At 33.0% G+C, this 18,506-nt stretch overlaps 1 protein-coding gene across 1 annotated transcript; it reads right to left on the bottom strand.

Annotated features, from left to right (window-relative positions):
- Positions 1–13,359: 13,359 nt before the first annotated feature.
- Positions 13,360–17,863, bottom strand: LOC116126113 (kinesin-like protein KIN-10A). Its single transcript, XM_031411821.1, has 7 exons — positions 17,049–17,863; positions 16,007–16,162; positions 15,780–15,887; positions 15,497–15,607; positions 14,194–15,414; positions 13,912–14,076; positions 13,360–13,389 (listed from the first exon to the last, which is right to left on the bottom strand). The coding sequence occupies exons 1-7, from the start codon at positions 17,709–17,711 to the stop codon at positions 13,360–13,362; spliced, it is 2,454 nt and encodes an 817-aa protein (XP_031267681.1). The 5' UTR covers positions 17,712–17,863.
- Between the last annotated feature and the right edge of the window lie 643 nt (positions 17,864–18,506).

Here is an 18,506-nt window from a genome sequence, read left to right as displayed (position 1 = left end):
GTACGAACTAATGGAAGCAATTATTACAATGGACAGGTTTAGATGGCATCGTCTAGCCATACAAACCATAATCAAGATAATGAGAGTGAGGAAGTACAGTTATATATATATATGCTGCAGTCGCATTGTGTGGGGCTATTACATATGAAATGGAGTTTAGCATGCAACCACGCCAACCTATAAATACATCTTCATTAAATGGTCACGATTATATGGTGGAACTACTAAATGGTCATCCTAGAAGAAAATACAATAAGTGTTGCATGAGCAAAAGATGTTTTCAAACCTTATGTTATATATTGGCACAACGAGGCAAACTACGAATAACCAGACACATGAGTATTGAAGAACAAGTAATGATATTTTTGACAGCAGTTGGGAAAAATGCGTAAAATCGTGATTGTGGGGAGGATTACCAACATTCCGGTGAGACAATCTGTAGATATGTTCATGTAGTTTGTGATGCGATATTGGAGTTGACGTCAGTCTTTATCAAGCCACCTGATTTCATTGATGTTCCATTGGAGATATCGACCAACCCAAACTTCTACCCATTCTTTAAGGTACTTAATTATTTTTAATTAGTTGATAGTTAAGTTCATTGTTTCATAATTATTGTTCGTCTTCACATATTACTAAAATGCAATTTTGTCAATAGGATTGTCTTGGAGCGATTGACGGTACACATATACATGGGTCGACGCCAGTTGAGGTAGCTGATACGTATCGAAATCGTAAAGGGGCATTGTCGCAGAATGTGATGGCCGTCCGCGACTTCAATATGTTGTTCACATATGTCGTCACTGGCTGGGAAGGATCTGCCCATGACGTAAGAATTCTAAATTCAGTTCTAGATGATCCTGATTCGGGTTTCTCGCATCCTCCTTCAAGTATAACTAACTTGTTTATGTACTGTAGCTAAACTATAAACATTTTTTTTATGATTCTTCAAATAACATTCAATTATTCATTATAGGCAAATATTACTTAGTAGATGCGAGTTATGCGAACAGAGGTGGGTTCCTCACCCCACATAGACAAGTTCCTTATCATGTTCCCGATGCGCGTCGTAACCTTTCTAGACCTATGGAGTTGTTTAATTACAGACATGCATCGCTTCGGAATGTTGTGGAGAGGACCTTTGGTGTTTTTAAAAAAAGGTTCTGCATTCTTCATAGCATGAATAATTACCCGTTACAGAAGCAAGCTAACATTGTTATGACATGTTGTGTAATTCATAATTTTATCAAAAGGTTCGATACGAACGACCCTATCTTTCAAAGGTTTAATGGGAATGGAGTTTGTGAGGAAGGAAATGGGACGGGTTCGAATCAACTGACTTAGCATAATACAGACGACATGGGAAGGGTGAGGGATAACATAACTACTGCTCTGTGGGCAGAACATGAGTCCAGCTCGTATTGGTAACTGAATATTGGGGTACAAAGAATTTTGAGGGATGATTATTAGTAGCTTCGTATAATTAATTTAGATATGTATTAATGTCGTGTTTTTAAATGATATATTAGTAGTCGAACTTATTATGGAGAAATTGTTTTTAATTAAGCCCTTAAAAAATTACCAAACAACTAATTAATATTATCTAAATGTGAATTGAAAAGTTCAATAATCAAATAGTATAAATTTGAAATAAAATGTATCAAAATATTATCTTAAAATCCTTTTTAAAAAAATACATAAAACAATTATTCATTAATTTATTTAATTCAAATAATTAATCAAACTGAACAAGTGATTTGAATAGATATTTCACCTGAATTACCAAAAATACCCCTGCGTTTAGCTAACTTACTGATGGCGTTAGTGACGTGGGAGTTCATAAAGGTAATACACAACACTAGGCGCAGGTGCACAGCATTAGATAATTCTAATAAATAAACAACATTTTTAAATGCAAACACTTTTTTCAAAAAACTATTAAATACAACTCAATTCAACTCAACCCAACTTTTTTCAGAAAACTATTCTCAAAAGTGTAAAATAACGAACCAAACGGAGTCATCATTTCTGTTGTATGCTGTGTCATGTGAGCCAACCGAATATCATTATTGAACTTATTTTTTTAATGTTTCAATATATGTGTCCTTGCTCTAACAAACCACAAGAATATCATTACTGATTTTGCTAATGCTTCACTCATATATGCATTCTTGCTCTTACAAAACCACACTTGAGCATTACACTTATGTTTCATTTTTTCAATTGATGAAGTTCCCAGTGTATTGTTTTATATTGTGTCAATTATTTTGCTGATGTTGAATGCATAAACTAGAGGTCAATACGAAATGCTTTTGTGACTAATTATTTTCTCAAAAAAAAAAACACATTTTGCAACTAATTTTTTAGTAGCAAAAAGTAATTTAGCATAATTGCATTCCACATTCAGCGTCTACAGTGATTAGAATTAACCACCAAATTTTAGTCACCAAAAGATACATTCGTCCACTAATAAAATAGTCACGAAAACCTTTTGGATTTCACATTCAATGTCTAAAATGATTAGAATTAACCACTAAATTTTGGTTACCAAAAGATACATTCGTCCACTAATAAAATAGTCGCGAAAACTTTTTGGATTTCATATTCAGCGTCTAAAATGATTAGAATTAACCACTAAATTTTGGTCACCAAAAGATATATTCGTCCACTAATAAAAGAGTCGTGAAAACCTTTTGGATTTCACATTCAGCGTCTAAAATGACTATAATTAACCACTAAATTTTGGTCACCAAAATATACATTCGACCACTAATAAAATAGTCGCGAAAACCTTTTGGATTCTATATTCAGCATCTAAAAGTATTACAATTAACCACCAAATTTTGGTCACCAAAAGATACATTCGTCGACTAATAAAATAGTTGCAAAAACCTTTTACGAAATTACCCTTACACCTTGAGCGTCAAATTTTTGTGGCATTCACGACAAATTATTTAGACACTAAAAGATACATTTTGCAACTAATTGATTAGTCGCGATACCATTTTACCAAATTACCCTTGAACAATTAGCGTCTAAGCGGGTGGACTATTTTAACCAGCAATTAGCGACTAATTTGCTAGTCGCTAAAAAAAAACTTTCCGTGTCTAACCAAAAATTTAGACGCGCATACTTTCTACGACAGCAATTACGCAACTACATGGCGACTATGGAATTTAGATGCGAAATATGCTTTAGCGTCTAAATTTTACTTTCTGCGTCTAATTTTGCTAGACGCCAAAAGACATTTTTCTTGTAGTGTTAGAAACCCCGCACCAAATACTTTAAAACAATGTTTTAAAACTCAACCCGGGGCAAAACTCGGCAAAGTTACCAGGTCTCGGGTTGACAGGTTTAACAAATTTGATCGACGGTCAAACCGGCTGATAAAAACTTTTAAAATTCAGCAAATACATCATTAAAATTACATGTAAGTCCCTATAGGTTTGAAATTTAGCTAACATACCCCAAATACCAATTAGCCAGTGACGACACCCCAAATGCAACTGCAATCGTCCCTTGAGACCATTCCCCTGAAATCTACCCAAAATCTGGCCAATATCGATTCGATTTCGGCTAGATCTCACTAACGCCAGCATCGACATTCCACGCCAGATCTCACCAACGCCGACGTTGACAACCTTCCCCCATCACCCTGAAAAGACTTCTCTCTTCCTCCCAACCAAAACCCACCTCACCCCACCCCCGTTACCCTCGCCAATCATCGGCAAAAACCGGTTGTTGCCACCAACATTTTTTTCGATTTTCGCTCAATTTACTCATCGAAAATCAACTACGTCGCCACCATTGCACTCACCAACACTCTCTTTAAAAGCTCCAACATCCCGGCCTTCAATTGTTCGTCGATCATCATCCTAAATTCTAAGATTTTTGGTGAATAGGAAAAATATAAACCCAGCCCGGTAAAGCTTTCGGATCCTGGTTGAACAGGTTAAACCAGCCGAGTTTTAAAATATCGCTTTAAAATTCACATCATAAATCAAACCGTGTTAAACAGACTTTGTATGTTTAACACGTCATTGTATTCTAAAATCCAGCTAACCCCATTTTTTTTTTTTTTTTTTTTTTGTAGGCTTCTTACACACCTCTCTTTTTTAATGTCCTTAAAATGTATTTTTTTTCCTTTTTCAGATTGACCTTGGGAAATCCGGTTTTATCTTTATTTCTTTTAATTAATTATATGTAATTTACTAATTTCAAAGGTTCAATCGTATAATACTTTATAAACATTTTTTTTTTTTAAAGAAAAAGAGCTCTTTTACCACTTTTAAAAAAAACTTAATGATATAAGCCTATTAATGATATACTCTGAGATATGATATTAATTCCCTTATCGATGATAACTTGTATTTTATCTAAAAACATTTTGAATTTTAAAGAAAACTATAATAACAATTATTTTATCTAGACAATTTATTTTAGCATAAATTAAACATATTTTTTATTATAATTAATTTCATTTTAATCAGGTAATAAAATAATACATCATACTATTAAAACATCTTGAGTGTTAATCCTTAACATTTATACTAATTCCATGAAGATATTATATGAAAATACGTAAAATTACAGAAAACCTTCCATATAAAATTACAGAAGCTCCCCACAAATTATGAAACCCCCTAAACGTTAGATCCAATACCTTTTCATCATGTAAAATTACCTACAGGCTACAGCCTCTACCGATTAAACAAAATTTCCAAAACCCCACCTTCTTAAATAACCTAGCCTGGGCTTAAAGCCCGGCCCAGGTTTTACTAACCCGGGTCCGGACTTGCATTTTTACTTTTAGAATAAACCCAAACCTGGACCAGGCAAACCCGGCCCGGACCTAGGGTTTTTACATCTCTATTTTGCCCTTTCTTGCCAAATCTAAAGTTAATGTAGTACATTATCCAATAACTTCAATTATATTAGTGCCAAAGGAAACAATAAATTGAAGTACTTGTGAATTTATCTGTATGTGGACAGGTAGCTCCGTAGTTGATTGCAAATGTGATCATACTGTATACAGTAATGTTTGAAAAATTCTGGATAAAAGATTTATGTGATGGAATCCTGAAAATGAGAGAAACATTTGTTAACATCCTCCGATATATCAAGTTTCTAAGCAAATTGTCAAGGAACCAGCTGAAGAGCTGATACTAGAAAGCTACTTCCATTAGTCATCCTGCTTGAAATTTGTTCAGTAAGAGTAAACGGGTATCACCGGCAGAGAGAGAGAGCAAGCTGAAACAGAATGTGAGATTTGTTCTTTTACTTGCTTTATAGTTTTGGAAACAGAGGATGGAACTGTGATATTTATACATGTTCCAATTTTTTATTTTATTTGGACAGTTGCAATCCAACGGTGAATATAGATTTTTTCTTTTTTACCAAGATAAAATATATCAAAATCGAACGGGATCAGATCGACTTGGATGATAAACATGTAAAAACAATTCCTTTCTCGTATTCATTAATAACTCACTGAACTATTACAAGTAGTCACTACAAAATCAAATTGACAAATAACGATGGAGATGTGATAATGAATATAGGCTACGAAGAAATGTGACGGTGGTAAAACGAATGACGCTAGGATTGAAAGAGCTTAAAGAAGAGAAAATTTTCCAAGACGCAAAAGGATGGGACAATTTGTACTAAGAGAGAGTGTGATAGGTGTAAAGAGAAAAGCTAGAAGTAAAAGAAGAGCAAGAATCAATAATAGGATAAACAAAAATGGATATCGAATAATGTTTTCAGCTTGGGGTTTCATTAACAAAAAGAAAATAAAAATATTTACCAACGGTGGCAGAAAAAGCCTCAAATCAATGGAGAAATGCATGGTTATAAATTTGTTAAAGGAAAAAAGAGAGAGAGGAGAGGGGGAGATTGGGTTTGCGATGTTAAAACATCAATATGATCAATCCCTCAAATTCTTTTGGTCAATATCTGACAAAAAATGAAGCTATAACAAAACAAACTTTTTTTTGGTGGGGGGGTAGAACTGGAACTAGAACCGTCACTATGTTGGTAGGTTCTGATTCTATTTTTTTGGAACCGATTACTATGCACCGAAACCGGAACCTAGAAAAAAAAACCTGCAGCGGGTACCCTGTTTTGGAACCTGGGCTGAAATAAATATCTGTGAAGAATGGGGGATCTATTGTAATTTTACAAATAAAAAAATTTTAAATGGAAAAAGTTAAAATTTTACAATAACCTAATTAAATAAATATACAATTATACTTATTCCATATAAACTACACCATATAAAAAACTTTAATATATTAATATTAAAGTTTTGATTAATTAAGTGTATAATTGGAATTAAGACCAATTAAAAGTGTTTTAATGTTATTAAAAGAATTATTTTTGAATAAAATAGTATATTTGATTGAATAATAATATAATATTTAGCGGGTAGAATTGGAACTGAACCGACATTGTGCGAGTAGGTTCCAGTTCCATTTTTTTGGAATCAATACTGTGCGGTTATGATTCTAGTTCCTACATCTGAAGGAACCGGAACCATGAAAAAAGAACCTGCAGCTAGTACCCAGCTTGGAACCTGCTGCGGGTACCCTGTTTTGGAACCTAGGCTGAAATTAAATATCTATGAAGAATGAGGGGTCTATTGTAATTTTACAAATAAAAAAATTTTAAATGGAAAAAGTTAAATTTTTACAATAACCTAATTAAATAAATATACAATTATACTTATTACATATAAACTACACCATATAAAAAAATTTAATATATTATAATATATTAGTATTAAAGTTGATTAATTAAGTGTATAATTAAAATTATGACCAATTAAAAGTGTTTTAATGTTATTAAAAGAATTATTTTTTAATAAAATAGTATATTTGATTGAATAATAATATAATATTTAGTTATTTACTTTAATTATCAAGTTCTAAGTATATCATTATATTATAGTTAAATGATTACTTAATTAATTATAAGTTTATAACATTACATTAGTAATTTAGTACATTACTTAATTAAATAATTAAAAATTTAATTAATTATAATATTACATCATAGATTTATAGTATAATTATTAATTATAACATTTTATTATAAACATTAGTACAATACTTAATTAAATGATTAGAAATTTAATTAATTATAATATTATATTAAAGATTTATAGTATGATTATTTAATTCATTATAACATTATATTATTATTATGATCATATAATTAAATGATTACTTAATTAATTATGACATTATATTATAAACATTAGTAATTTACTACATTAGCACAATACTTAATTAAATGATTAAAAATTTAATTAATTATAACATTACATTATAAATTTATAGTATGATTATTTAATTAATTATAGCATTACGTTATAAACAAATGGTTATTTAATTAATTATAACATTTCATTATAAACATTAGTACAATATTTAATTAAATGATAACAAATTTAATTAATTATAATATTACATTAAATATTTATAGTATGATTACTTAATTCATTATAACATTACATTATAGTTTGGTCACGTAATTAATTATAACATTACATAATTAAATGATTACTTAATTAATTATGACATTGTATTATAAAAATTAGTAATTTTCATACTTAATTAAATGATTAGAAAATTAATTAATTATAGCATCACATTATAAATTTATCGTATGATTACTTAATTAATTATAACATTACGTTTGAAACAAATGATTACTTAATTAAATAATTATTTAATTAATTAAAACATTAAATTATATTATAATCACTTAATTAATTATAACATTATATAGTTAAATGATTACTTGATTGATTATAAATTTATAAATTATATTATAAACATTAGTAATTTACTACATTAGTGCATTACTTAATTGAATGATTAAAAATTTAATTAATTATAACATTACATTATAGATTTATAGTATGATTACTTAATTAATTATAATATTCTATTATAAACATTAGAACAATATTTAATTAAATGATTAGAAATTTAATTAATTATAATATTAAATTATATATTTATAGTATGATTGTTTAATTAATTGTTTGTGTTTTGGTTTTGATTGAGGAATTTTATGTGAATTGTAATGAATTGATTGAATTCAAGTGTTGCCTAGAGACTAAAGGATTCATGAGTCACATTGGACACAAATAAATGAGTAATCAAAATTTGTTAGGGGTGTATTTGTAAACTTTTAAGGTATTTTTATCATTTTTTAAACTAATAGAGGGGTACTTGATTTTTTACAGGGTACCCAAGAAAGGAATCGAAACCTACATTTTAGATTTCGATTCCTTGAATTTAAGAACCTATATTGTACGGTTCTGATTTTGATTCTTTTTTTTTGGGAACTTGTACTGTACGGTTGTGATTCTGATTTCCCAAACCCAAAAAAATATAAGGTATCCAAAACCACTCACCCTTTGTTGGGGGTTGGTGGTCCCGGGAATTCTTCTGGCAAACTTCAAACGAAGTTCTTGTCAATATCTGACAAAACAAAATCATCAAATTCTTCTGGTCAAGATCTGACAAAACAAAATCATCTTTCACACATCATCAAATTCTTCTGGTCAAGCTCTGACAAACTTCAAACAAAGTTCTGATCAAGATCTGACAGAACAAACCCCGGTCACTATCTCTTAACAAACCTGCAAAGTAAAAGAGGGGAGTGTGACTGTGAGTAAAAGAGAGCCAAAGGGAGTTTATATATAAGATGTGTTTAGGGAGAGTCTTGGAAAACTAAACTTAACTTTTGCTGAAGTTTCCGCGAAACCACCCACCAATCCATCAGGTCAGGGACCAATGTATGATGGATCCATAAAACTAATGGATCACTAAAACTAATTACGGACCCATAAAACAAGTGCATAAGTACAACCAGCTCTTGCCCCACACAACGAACTAAGAAAATAAGTATAAATAAAATATACTTTTTCGTGAAGAAAGTCGAAAGGTTGAACAGTTCCATACTCTGTTTCCCAAAGAAGAAAGCAAGTAAAAGAACAAATATCCACAAACAATCTTAATATAGGTTCCATACTCGAGTTTTGAGACTAAAATACAGGTTTTTGTATTGATTTGAAGCTTTTAATTTAGGTTCTCGTTCGATATTTATATTTTGGGAAATTGGAAGACAAAGAAGCTAAAAGTGTACCAAGCTACTTACAAACCATTAATCTCCCAGCTTTACTCGAGTCATTAATTTATGAAGCTTGTTTATTCAATAATTCTTTTGGGGCTTGATTATTGCATTTTTAATATGCTCTTTTGCGCAAAATAATCTGTGATTTTACCTTATAATTTTCTTTCACGAAATCAGAAATGACAAAACAAAAGGCTTTTGTTGTGCTACCAATACCCGTAAATTCAACATCAAATTTCTATACAAGTTTTCCGAGGATCAATATGCATGGTAATATACAATTCCAGTTGGGCATATGTGTTTATTCACCAGTTCCTTACTTTGTAGTTGTCTTTGTGGATTAGCGGAATTTATTTTGCTGGCCTCGATGTTATTCTATCATGGACCAAGAAAGAGTCGCAACACCTAGTATTGTGGGATTCTCGGTGTCTTGAAAATGCAAATCAAGATGAGCTGAAGAAGGCTTATAAAGCAACTGCTATAATGAGTCATCCAACAAATGTGAAGATCCTGATAAGACAGGTTCTTGCAATCTTATCTTTTTGTTGAATATTCTGCTATAGGTCATGCGTCACTTATTCTACCATATTAAAACTTCTGGATTTGGTAGTATCATGTGCGCATTAATGCATTTTTTTTTTCAATGTGTAAGTCGCTACAGTCACCTACTTTGAATGCTTAAACTAGTTGATGTTGAGCAGTCCAGAGTGCCTGTATGGCATGGTGTTTCAATTATGCCACGGTTTGGAATGAATATGTGCTGTTGATGTTGTTTTCATTTTCCAGAAAGCTCTGAGATTGAACTTTGAATGCTTTAAACACTTGACTTTAAATGCACCTAATTAATCGACTTTCCATTGTGCTATAGTTTCGAATGGATATGTTTTCTCATGATGGCTGGACTTGGATCTTAATTTTCAGAATGCTTGAGATTGATCAATTTGTTAATACCGAAGGTCAGATTCATAGATGATATTCTTTCCATCCTGCTCTTTTTCCAGGATATATTTTTACTAGAAGTAAGAATTTTTTGTTTCTACAATATTATGCTCGTTCAGAACTCTCATCTTAGACTATAATAACATTGTCAGATTCCATAGAACATGCTCAGGTCGATCTAACAATTTTGGTAATTCCTTTGTGTTAAATGTCAATCCTTAATGCAAAATAACTGGTCAAGCGTTGGCAAAAATTCAGTTCACACTCTTTTCTATGAGCAATTTAAATGTGATTGGTGCTGCCTTGTCAACTGGAAATCAATGGATATTTAAGCATTCTGGGTAGTGGTTTCAGGTTTGAATGTTCTCTCCATCAGTAGCGATTCAAGTAATCAACTTGTTGATGTTGTTCAACATACATAACTTTTTACTAACTTCTACTCTAAGTGCCTAGCGGATAGACATAGAAGATAACATCTGCAACTAGTAACTCTCGTATCTTCCTGGATCTTATACCCTTCTCCTGACTGTTGACTTGAAATTTTTTTTTTTTTTTTTTTCACAAAAACGGCTTTTTACTGAAAATGTTTTCTTTAATAAATAATGTGGTTAGTGAGTGAAACTTATTGTGAATATCAAATTATAATATATGTGGGTAGGCGTAGACATGGGATGAATGTCTGTGCTAAATCTTGCATTGCCCTGTCTTCCCCGAAAAACAAACTGCTTCTCATCCCAATTCAAGGTGATTGTCTATTCCCCAAGGTAACTCCACATCTTCGTTGTACAGCCCTTATTACTCTGAGAAGATAAAAGGTCTGTGTGAATGAAGTGGATGGAATTTTCAGTATATACAAATTTTTACTCTGTACTTAAATGCTTTTTTTGTTCATTGCGGGAGCAAGTGCAAGTTGTATTGCAGCTGTATATGCAGTACGTAGGTAATAATGTTTCTTTTGATGGTATATGCATTACGTAGATAATAATGTTTCTTTTGATGGTATATCAATTTCCTTGAAGCAACTCATTTTTTTTTTTTTATCTTAAGTTTCAGCTGCTTCAGTTATTTATATTGATGGCCATTTTCCGGTTCTGAATGTAAACTCTACTGTAGTAACCTTGCTGTAAGGGTTAGACACCTTTGAGGGGAATGTCAATAAGACTAGATAATATTTTGGGATGGATTGGACTGGGATTAGATTAGAGATGATTGAGTCGAATGGTGTTTTTTCTTGATATGATGTGCTATTGAGTGGAATTATATTGATACGATCATGCATTTGAAATAATATTGAGGGTCATTTCAGCTGTAAAATTTGCCATTCTGATTGTAAATCACAATGCAAAATAGTTATAGAGCGCGCACATATATTATTATTTAAGTTGTATCATTTGAATGCACGGCATAAGCATTATGTATAAATCTGTAAGAGATTCTATCCGTGACAATAATGTCGAAACATGGTTCCCGTTTTAACCCTTGTGTAATTTAAAAGAGATTCTATGCTTGACAGTAATACCAAAACGGGGATCACATTTTACCATCATATTACATTTGAATGTTGCTGGTTCATTTTTAATGTATTAGGGAAAATTACAATTACCAATAAGCTTCTATTGGAATGTTGTCACATGATTTTGGATAAAAAAATATATTAAAATTATTTTCACAAAGATTTAGCTCAACCTAGTATTGTTTTTTTATTGTACTATGTACTAAATTGAGTGATCTTGTATGGTATAATATTGAGAGTCATTTTAGAGATGTCATTTGACTATGTGATGGTAAATAAATCTCAAAAGACTATTTTAACCGAAGTATGGATAGGCCTATATTCAAATACGAAAATATGAATTGTTTGGCATTTCTGGGATCACAAGAATAGATAAAAGAGGAATGTCCTTGTTTTGTTAACTGCATGCAAAGTTAATGAAGCAGGACAACCAAACTATTGTTCAGAGGATCAGAGCCCAGACTATCAAGATCTCTTATACTGGTGGGATTTTGCTGTCTGTCCATAACTATATTTGGTTGATAGATTTTTTCCCCCCCTGTAGAATCCATCACTTTTTGAGATGAGATTTCTGGTTTGCAGAAACTTCATACATCTACTTTCGCCATTTCGTGCATCATGAAAGCTTATTTGGTGGAGGTATTACTGTTTTTAAAAGTCAAAAGTAAGACCTAAGATATATGATGTAATCACTTTTTCCTTCTCAAGATTTATGTTGCATTTTCATTTCCTTTCTTGAAATGGTCATGGGATCATCTTACACATTTCTTTTATCTCATGTTTGCTCTCTTCTTTGCCCATCTTTTTTATATGCCTACTGGATTGGATGGAGTTTTATTTGTCACTTGTAAAAGGATTTTATGAAATGTTGAATATGATGTTTAGCTCCTGGGAATATTAATGTAAATATTTTGTTGATTGTAGTCGCATCCATACTTGAACAGGCCATGGTACTAATTGCATCCATGCGGTACTAGCTAATGGATGAAGTTTCTTTTCCTCAGCAATGCTGCTGCCCCAGATACACATGGAGAAGCGGTTGAGCAATGTCTAGTCTGTTGTAAAAGATTTGCTTTGTGTTAAAGATTCTTAAGACATTTTGTTACGAACCAATTTGTTAGGATGGTGTTGGTTGTGTGGTAATGCCTTACTTTATGCATGAGTCTTTTGCATTTTCCATGTTCAAGTCCTAGTCTTTAGCAAATAACCCACGTCCATGTTGTAGACAAAGTGGGTGTAGTTGAGTCAGTTTAATTCCTAGTCTTTAACAAGTAACCCACGTCCGTTTAGTGGGCAAAGTGCTAGTAGTTGAGTCAGTTGTATTAGAGTCTATAAAAAGGAGAATGAATGAATGCAAGGCATATATAGAATTAATTTATCTCCAAAAAAGCTGTGTACAGCAGGGATTGGATCCCTTTAACGACCAAAGAAGAAACCCAAACCCACTCAACCACCAACTCGCCCCTTCACTCGATCCCAAGTCCATCTCTAAAAGCCAGGTTGTAACACATTTTGTTTTTCCTAATTTGAAAAACGAACATATCATACTCTTTTGAACAAGATTATGATAAACGAAATGAAAAGAATTACTCTTCACAGACAAGTGCCTATGGTTTCATATATACTTCATTGATGCCTTCAAAATAATGGAATTATATTTACGAAACTAATTGTAAGCGGCCTAATTTTTTGTGTTGTCAAATAATAAGATAATTCACTAGATCATTTGAGTATTTGACATTCCTGATTCTAGCTCAATCTCATGTGGCAAGTTCTACAGAACCAGAAGGCTGAATCAGCAATAAGAAGTTTTTATCATGTAACTAAATTGTACCCTAGATGTTTGCAACCATTAAGCACATCCTAATTTACCATCAACTTAGCAAATTACCCCCTCTATATTTTATAAAGAATAATTCTGCATACAGTTCCCATCCCAGATTATCCGACAACATTCCACTGGAAACTTCTTTTTTTTTTTTTGGTAATCCTTCAAGCTAGGTAATAAGTTGCATTCAAAACTAAAAATTATCAATATAAATAACCAAGTAACCAACTGAAACTGAGTAAACATAAAAAAGTTGACATTGATATACCATCAAAAGCAAGCTATCTATATAATTGGTATACAAGCTTGTTGTTCCCATTATATCAACAAAACAACATTTTAGCACCAAGTACAAATGTCAATATATAAAACTGCACTTCATTCAACACATCAGCTGAATAGAAATGTGCATATTCATCACTCAGCATCAAACCTTATTTTTTCTAAGAGTAATGAATGGTGTTGGACTTAGATGTGGACCTACCTTGGGAGATTGACAATCACTTTGCTTTGGTGTGAGAGGCAGTGTGTTCTGAATTGGACTTAATGGCAGTGGAGCAAGCTGGCCATTTGACAGGTTTCCGAATGGAAGTTTGGTAGCCAGTGTTGATGTTTCTTTCTCTTTCAGGACTAGAGCTGTAGTAGGATCCTGCATAAATTGCAAGTGAACCCCATTAGAACTTCATATACAAAGCATAAACAAAATTGTGAAGATGTAATAGTAAAATTGTGAATATGTATAGTGAGTTTCAGTCCAAAGTCTTACCGAGGAAAACTCCCCAATTGGAGATGCAAGAGGATCAATGTTTTCAGTACTCCATTTTGCAAGCACTGGAGTTCTTGTCTGTTGACAGAGCTCCCTGTTGTTTCCACAAAGGGTAAAAATATTTTGAATTCTTACTCTTCTGGAGGACACTGCATCCTTCGAATTATCAGGCTCACCAGATGTCAAATAAAGTTTTTGAGGAGAAGATGCCAAGGAGCCAGCAGTAATACTAATACCAGGGCTACTTTCGTCAACCATCCTGCTCGAACACACCTTCTTTTCCTCTATTATAACCTTCTCCACTTCTTCATCCTCCACATTCTCTTTATGTTCCTCCTCCTCTTCTATTTCTTCCTCCTCATATACAGTGCTCAAAAACACTACTTTGTCACCATATTTAGATGTAAAAACATTGGGATCTAAAACCTCAGCAGCAGTTTTTGAATGAGGATAATTGTTAAAGCCTTGGATATTGGTACTATCAACTTGATTAAAATTCCCATATACATATTTCACTTCACGAGTAGATGGCTCATCACCCATGTCTAGGTCCATTGATTTTACCATCCCTGGGTCCTCGTCTGCATAAATGCCCATTAGCCTTCTGGCAAAGCTGCTTCCATCTAAGTCCCTTGAACCACGAACCTCTTGATCCCTTGAATGGCGAAGCTCAAACTCAATCTCCTCTAACCTCCTTCTCAGCATTTCAACTTCCTGCTGCTGTTGCAGTATCCTTTCTTCCATTCTTCTCCTCTCCATTTCAACAAACTCCTCAGCCATTCTCTGACACTCCTCCAATTTCTTCTCCAGCTCACGTTTGAGATCCTGAGTTCGTTCTGTTACCTTCAGGTTGATCTCTTGTTCACTTACTTCAGGTTCCTTCCCTTCCACAACTTGGAGTTTTTCTCTCAACCGAGCAACTTCTTCTTCTTTCTTTAAGAGCTTTTCATGTGCTTCATTGCGCTCTTTCTCTCTGAGCTTATTCTCTAGTTGCAGCTTATAGATAAACTGGTCCATGGCAGCAATCCTGGATCCCAAAATGACTGCAGATGAAGAATCTTCAGTGCCAAATTTATCCTTGATTGGTGTATGAGGCCCACGAATGATACATTTTGCCTTTGCACCATACTCAAGGGTACAGACAGTCTTGTGTATTTCCTTTGGATCCGGGCTTGCACACAGAATCATTAAGATTTTTGATTTATCGTCCTCAAAAGAATCCTGAAGAAAAAGGGAAAAACTCATCAAACAAAAATGGCAGAAAAACCTTGTGAAAAGTTGCAGAATTATTAGTGGAACCCACCTGTAGAAGCATTGTTAATTTGCTATCTCTGAAAGGAACATGAGAATCACCATTTGCAATGGATTCAACCACTCTCTTTAATGCTATATTTCCTTGGTTGATCTTTGCTGTCTGCGATTTCCAGGGAAGCATAGATCAATGTTAATTGATAGAAAAAGTTTAAAAACCAAAAAACTCAGGCAATCCAGAGTTGGCAGTGAATTACTGTGAGATGATTTTTTTTAAGTACAAAAATCGAAAAAGGCCAGGAAGATGCAATTAACAGATAGTCTTGATAGAGTACCTGCATTTTCGCCTCAAATCCAGTTTGACCAGCTTGATCAATGTTTTCAGAACCAGCCATGTCAACAAGCATCAGCCGTCCTCCTACTGTTGGGACATCAAGAATTATCTGTGGATATATATATGTGTCAAGTTATTCTCAAACATCAAAAAACTTTGTAAGACCTGAATAAATTTCAACAAGTATAATTGTGGCAATATTGTAGACAAGTTCAGCAAGCATTATACCATGCAGTGGCTTCGTGAACTTCTCTCATTACATTGAGTGCTTTTTACAATTCTTCTTTTCTCCACTTTCTGAATCTCCTTGGAAATCTTTCCGGCTTCAGTTCCAGATATGAAGGTTGCATTCTTTGCCTTTTTCCCCATTACTTCAAGCCTTACCTAAAATTTATTGTCCAAAACAAAAAATAATGCTTATAATTAGTGGCCTGTAAGGAAAGAGTTGGTATCATTTATATCAACAAATAAAAGATATGAAATCAAATATGCAGATGAACTGTATCAGTAATATAATTAAAAGCTAGTATGCGGCCAACGGCACCGCATTGAATAAAGATTAAGTGGGTTTAAAGTTCCAAAATACATGTTGATACAATTTTGACCTGAATTATGGGTAGACCCTGATTAGACAGCATCTTGCTCCATATTAGTTTGCAATAAAATTTAAAAGACACCAAGGGATGAAGAACTTATTGAATCTTCTAAACCAATTATGGTTGAACTTTAGGCCTTGGGTGGAACCCAAAAAAGCCAGAATTTTTTTGTACTTTTGACACAAATTGATAACAATCCTAGACTTAATTCAAATTATAAGAAGAGTCTGCACGGACCAACTCTGCCATCTGAACTTTAATGTAATGCAATTTCATCAATAACTCAGAAAAAAAAAAAAAAAAAAAAATCAATCAATTCAAAAGCTTATTTAACTTAATACTCAAACTTAAATTCCAAACAGTATCTCCAATAAACAAAGAAAGTTTCTGTTTCATATAACTCAAACAACAGTGTCATATTATCCTAAAAATAACAAGGATCGTCTTCTCTAAGGAAATTAATAATCATCCAACAGCAATTTCCGAAAATTATTAAATGTATTGTTAATATTTGAAGTATTTCACAAAAATGAGATAAATGCAATATCACTCTGAAAACAAGAAATCATAGAAACACTATCAACAAAAACAACACATTCGTACAGAAACACATTTATATTCAAGAAAAATTTCATAATCAAGTATTTGAAGAAAAAAAATTATCACAAAATTACCTTAGATCCACTGCCTTTAGGCCACCCAATCCCCAATCCACCCCCACCATTACTTGACAGAAGATCATAAATCTCCTCATTATAAATCTCCAAAACAGTTACTTGAACAAATGTCCCAAACCCAAATCTCTCTCCATTCTCATCACTACTGCCTTCCTTTTCATCCCCCAAAATATCCCTCAAAGCCCTGTACACAATCCCTGCTTGCTTAGCACACCCAAACATTGTGTGACTCTTGCCAGAACCAGTTGGTCCGTACATCATTATTGTACATTTATCCCCCATTTTCACTCCTTTGATTCTTGACTCCACAAACTTCTTGTAAAAGCAATCAAGATCCTCTTCTTCGGATAAAGAAACCCCATCAAGAGTAAAATCTCTGTACCCAATATCAGCCTTCAATCTCACGGTTTGTTTATCTGGGTTGATTTGCAAGAATGAAACGGGTTTTTCTTTTTCTTTGGTGTTGTTAATGGGAAAGTTTCGTATTCTTCCAATAACTTCTATAGGGTGTTCTTGTGGTGGGGCTTCTTTGGCTATAGAGTTAGGGTTTGGAGATGGGTGCGCTGTGGTTCTCGCTGAAGTGAAGTTAAGGCGGTGTTTTGATTGCGGGGTTTTGAATTGGGTTTGGTTTGCTTTGGAAGATGACGGTGTTGGAGCCATTTTTGGTGAGAGCCAGAATTTGTTTCAAGGGTTTTTGAAGGAAAACTTCAAGATTGATTGGGTATATACCAAAGAGTAAGATGATTCAAGATTGAATTAAAATTTCAACTGAGTTTAAGAGATTGAAAGAGAACCTTTCGAAAAAGCAGAGTTCAGACTTGAGAGGAGAAAGAGAGAGATAGCTGTAATGGTGTTCTTGAAATGGAAAGAGATGAAAATAATTGTTTTGAAGTTTAAATGAAATATAGCCGTTACAATGTCTAACGTCTCTCTGGCGTGGGACGCTTTTGAGGGGTAATGTGATATTTGGTTTATCTCGTGACTCAACAACCTCTATTTTAATTTTTAAATACACCACCTACGTGTCTTCTTTTGACTGTATTTTATTACCAATTAGATTTTACTCAGTCCTCACTTTTAAAAACAAAATATCAACTTTCATTTTACTTATAACTGCACTACTACAACAATAAAGAGAATTTTCCATAATTCAATTATTATAATTTATTTACAAATATCTCTCTTTTTTTTAATATGATTATAGGTGTTTGGACCAGCTTACCCTTTGGGATCTAGGAACTATCGGAGTTGATACAAACTTCAATGGTCACCCTTATTAGCAACTATGGGGACTCAAACTTGGAAGATCATATTAGATCCTCTTGCTCTTTTACTTCAAAATAACTCAAATTTGAGAAATCATGTTAGATCCTCCTTATGCTCTTTTACTATAAAAAAAAGAACACGCTAGACGCCAGCTTACAAATATCTTATTTCTCTTTCCCACCACTTTTT

Source organism: Pistacia vera, unplaced genomic scaffold (assembly GCF_008641045.1).
Source record: "Pistacia vera cultivar Batoury unplaced genomic scaffold, PisVer_v2 Contig175, whole genome shotgun sequence".
NCBI classification, from domain to species: domain Eukaryota; kingdom Viridiplantae; phylum Streptophyta; class Magnoliopsida; order Sapindales; family Anacardiaceae; genus Pistacia; species Pistacia vera.
The sequence above is the reverse complement of the archived record's forward strand: the minus strand, read 5'-3'. Positions and strand labels throughout refer to the sequence as shown.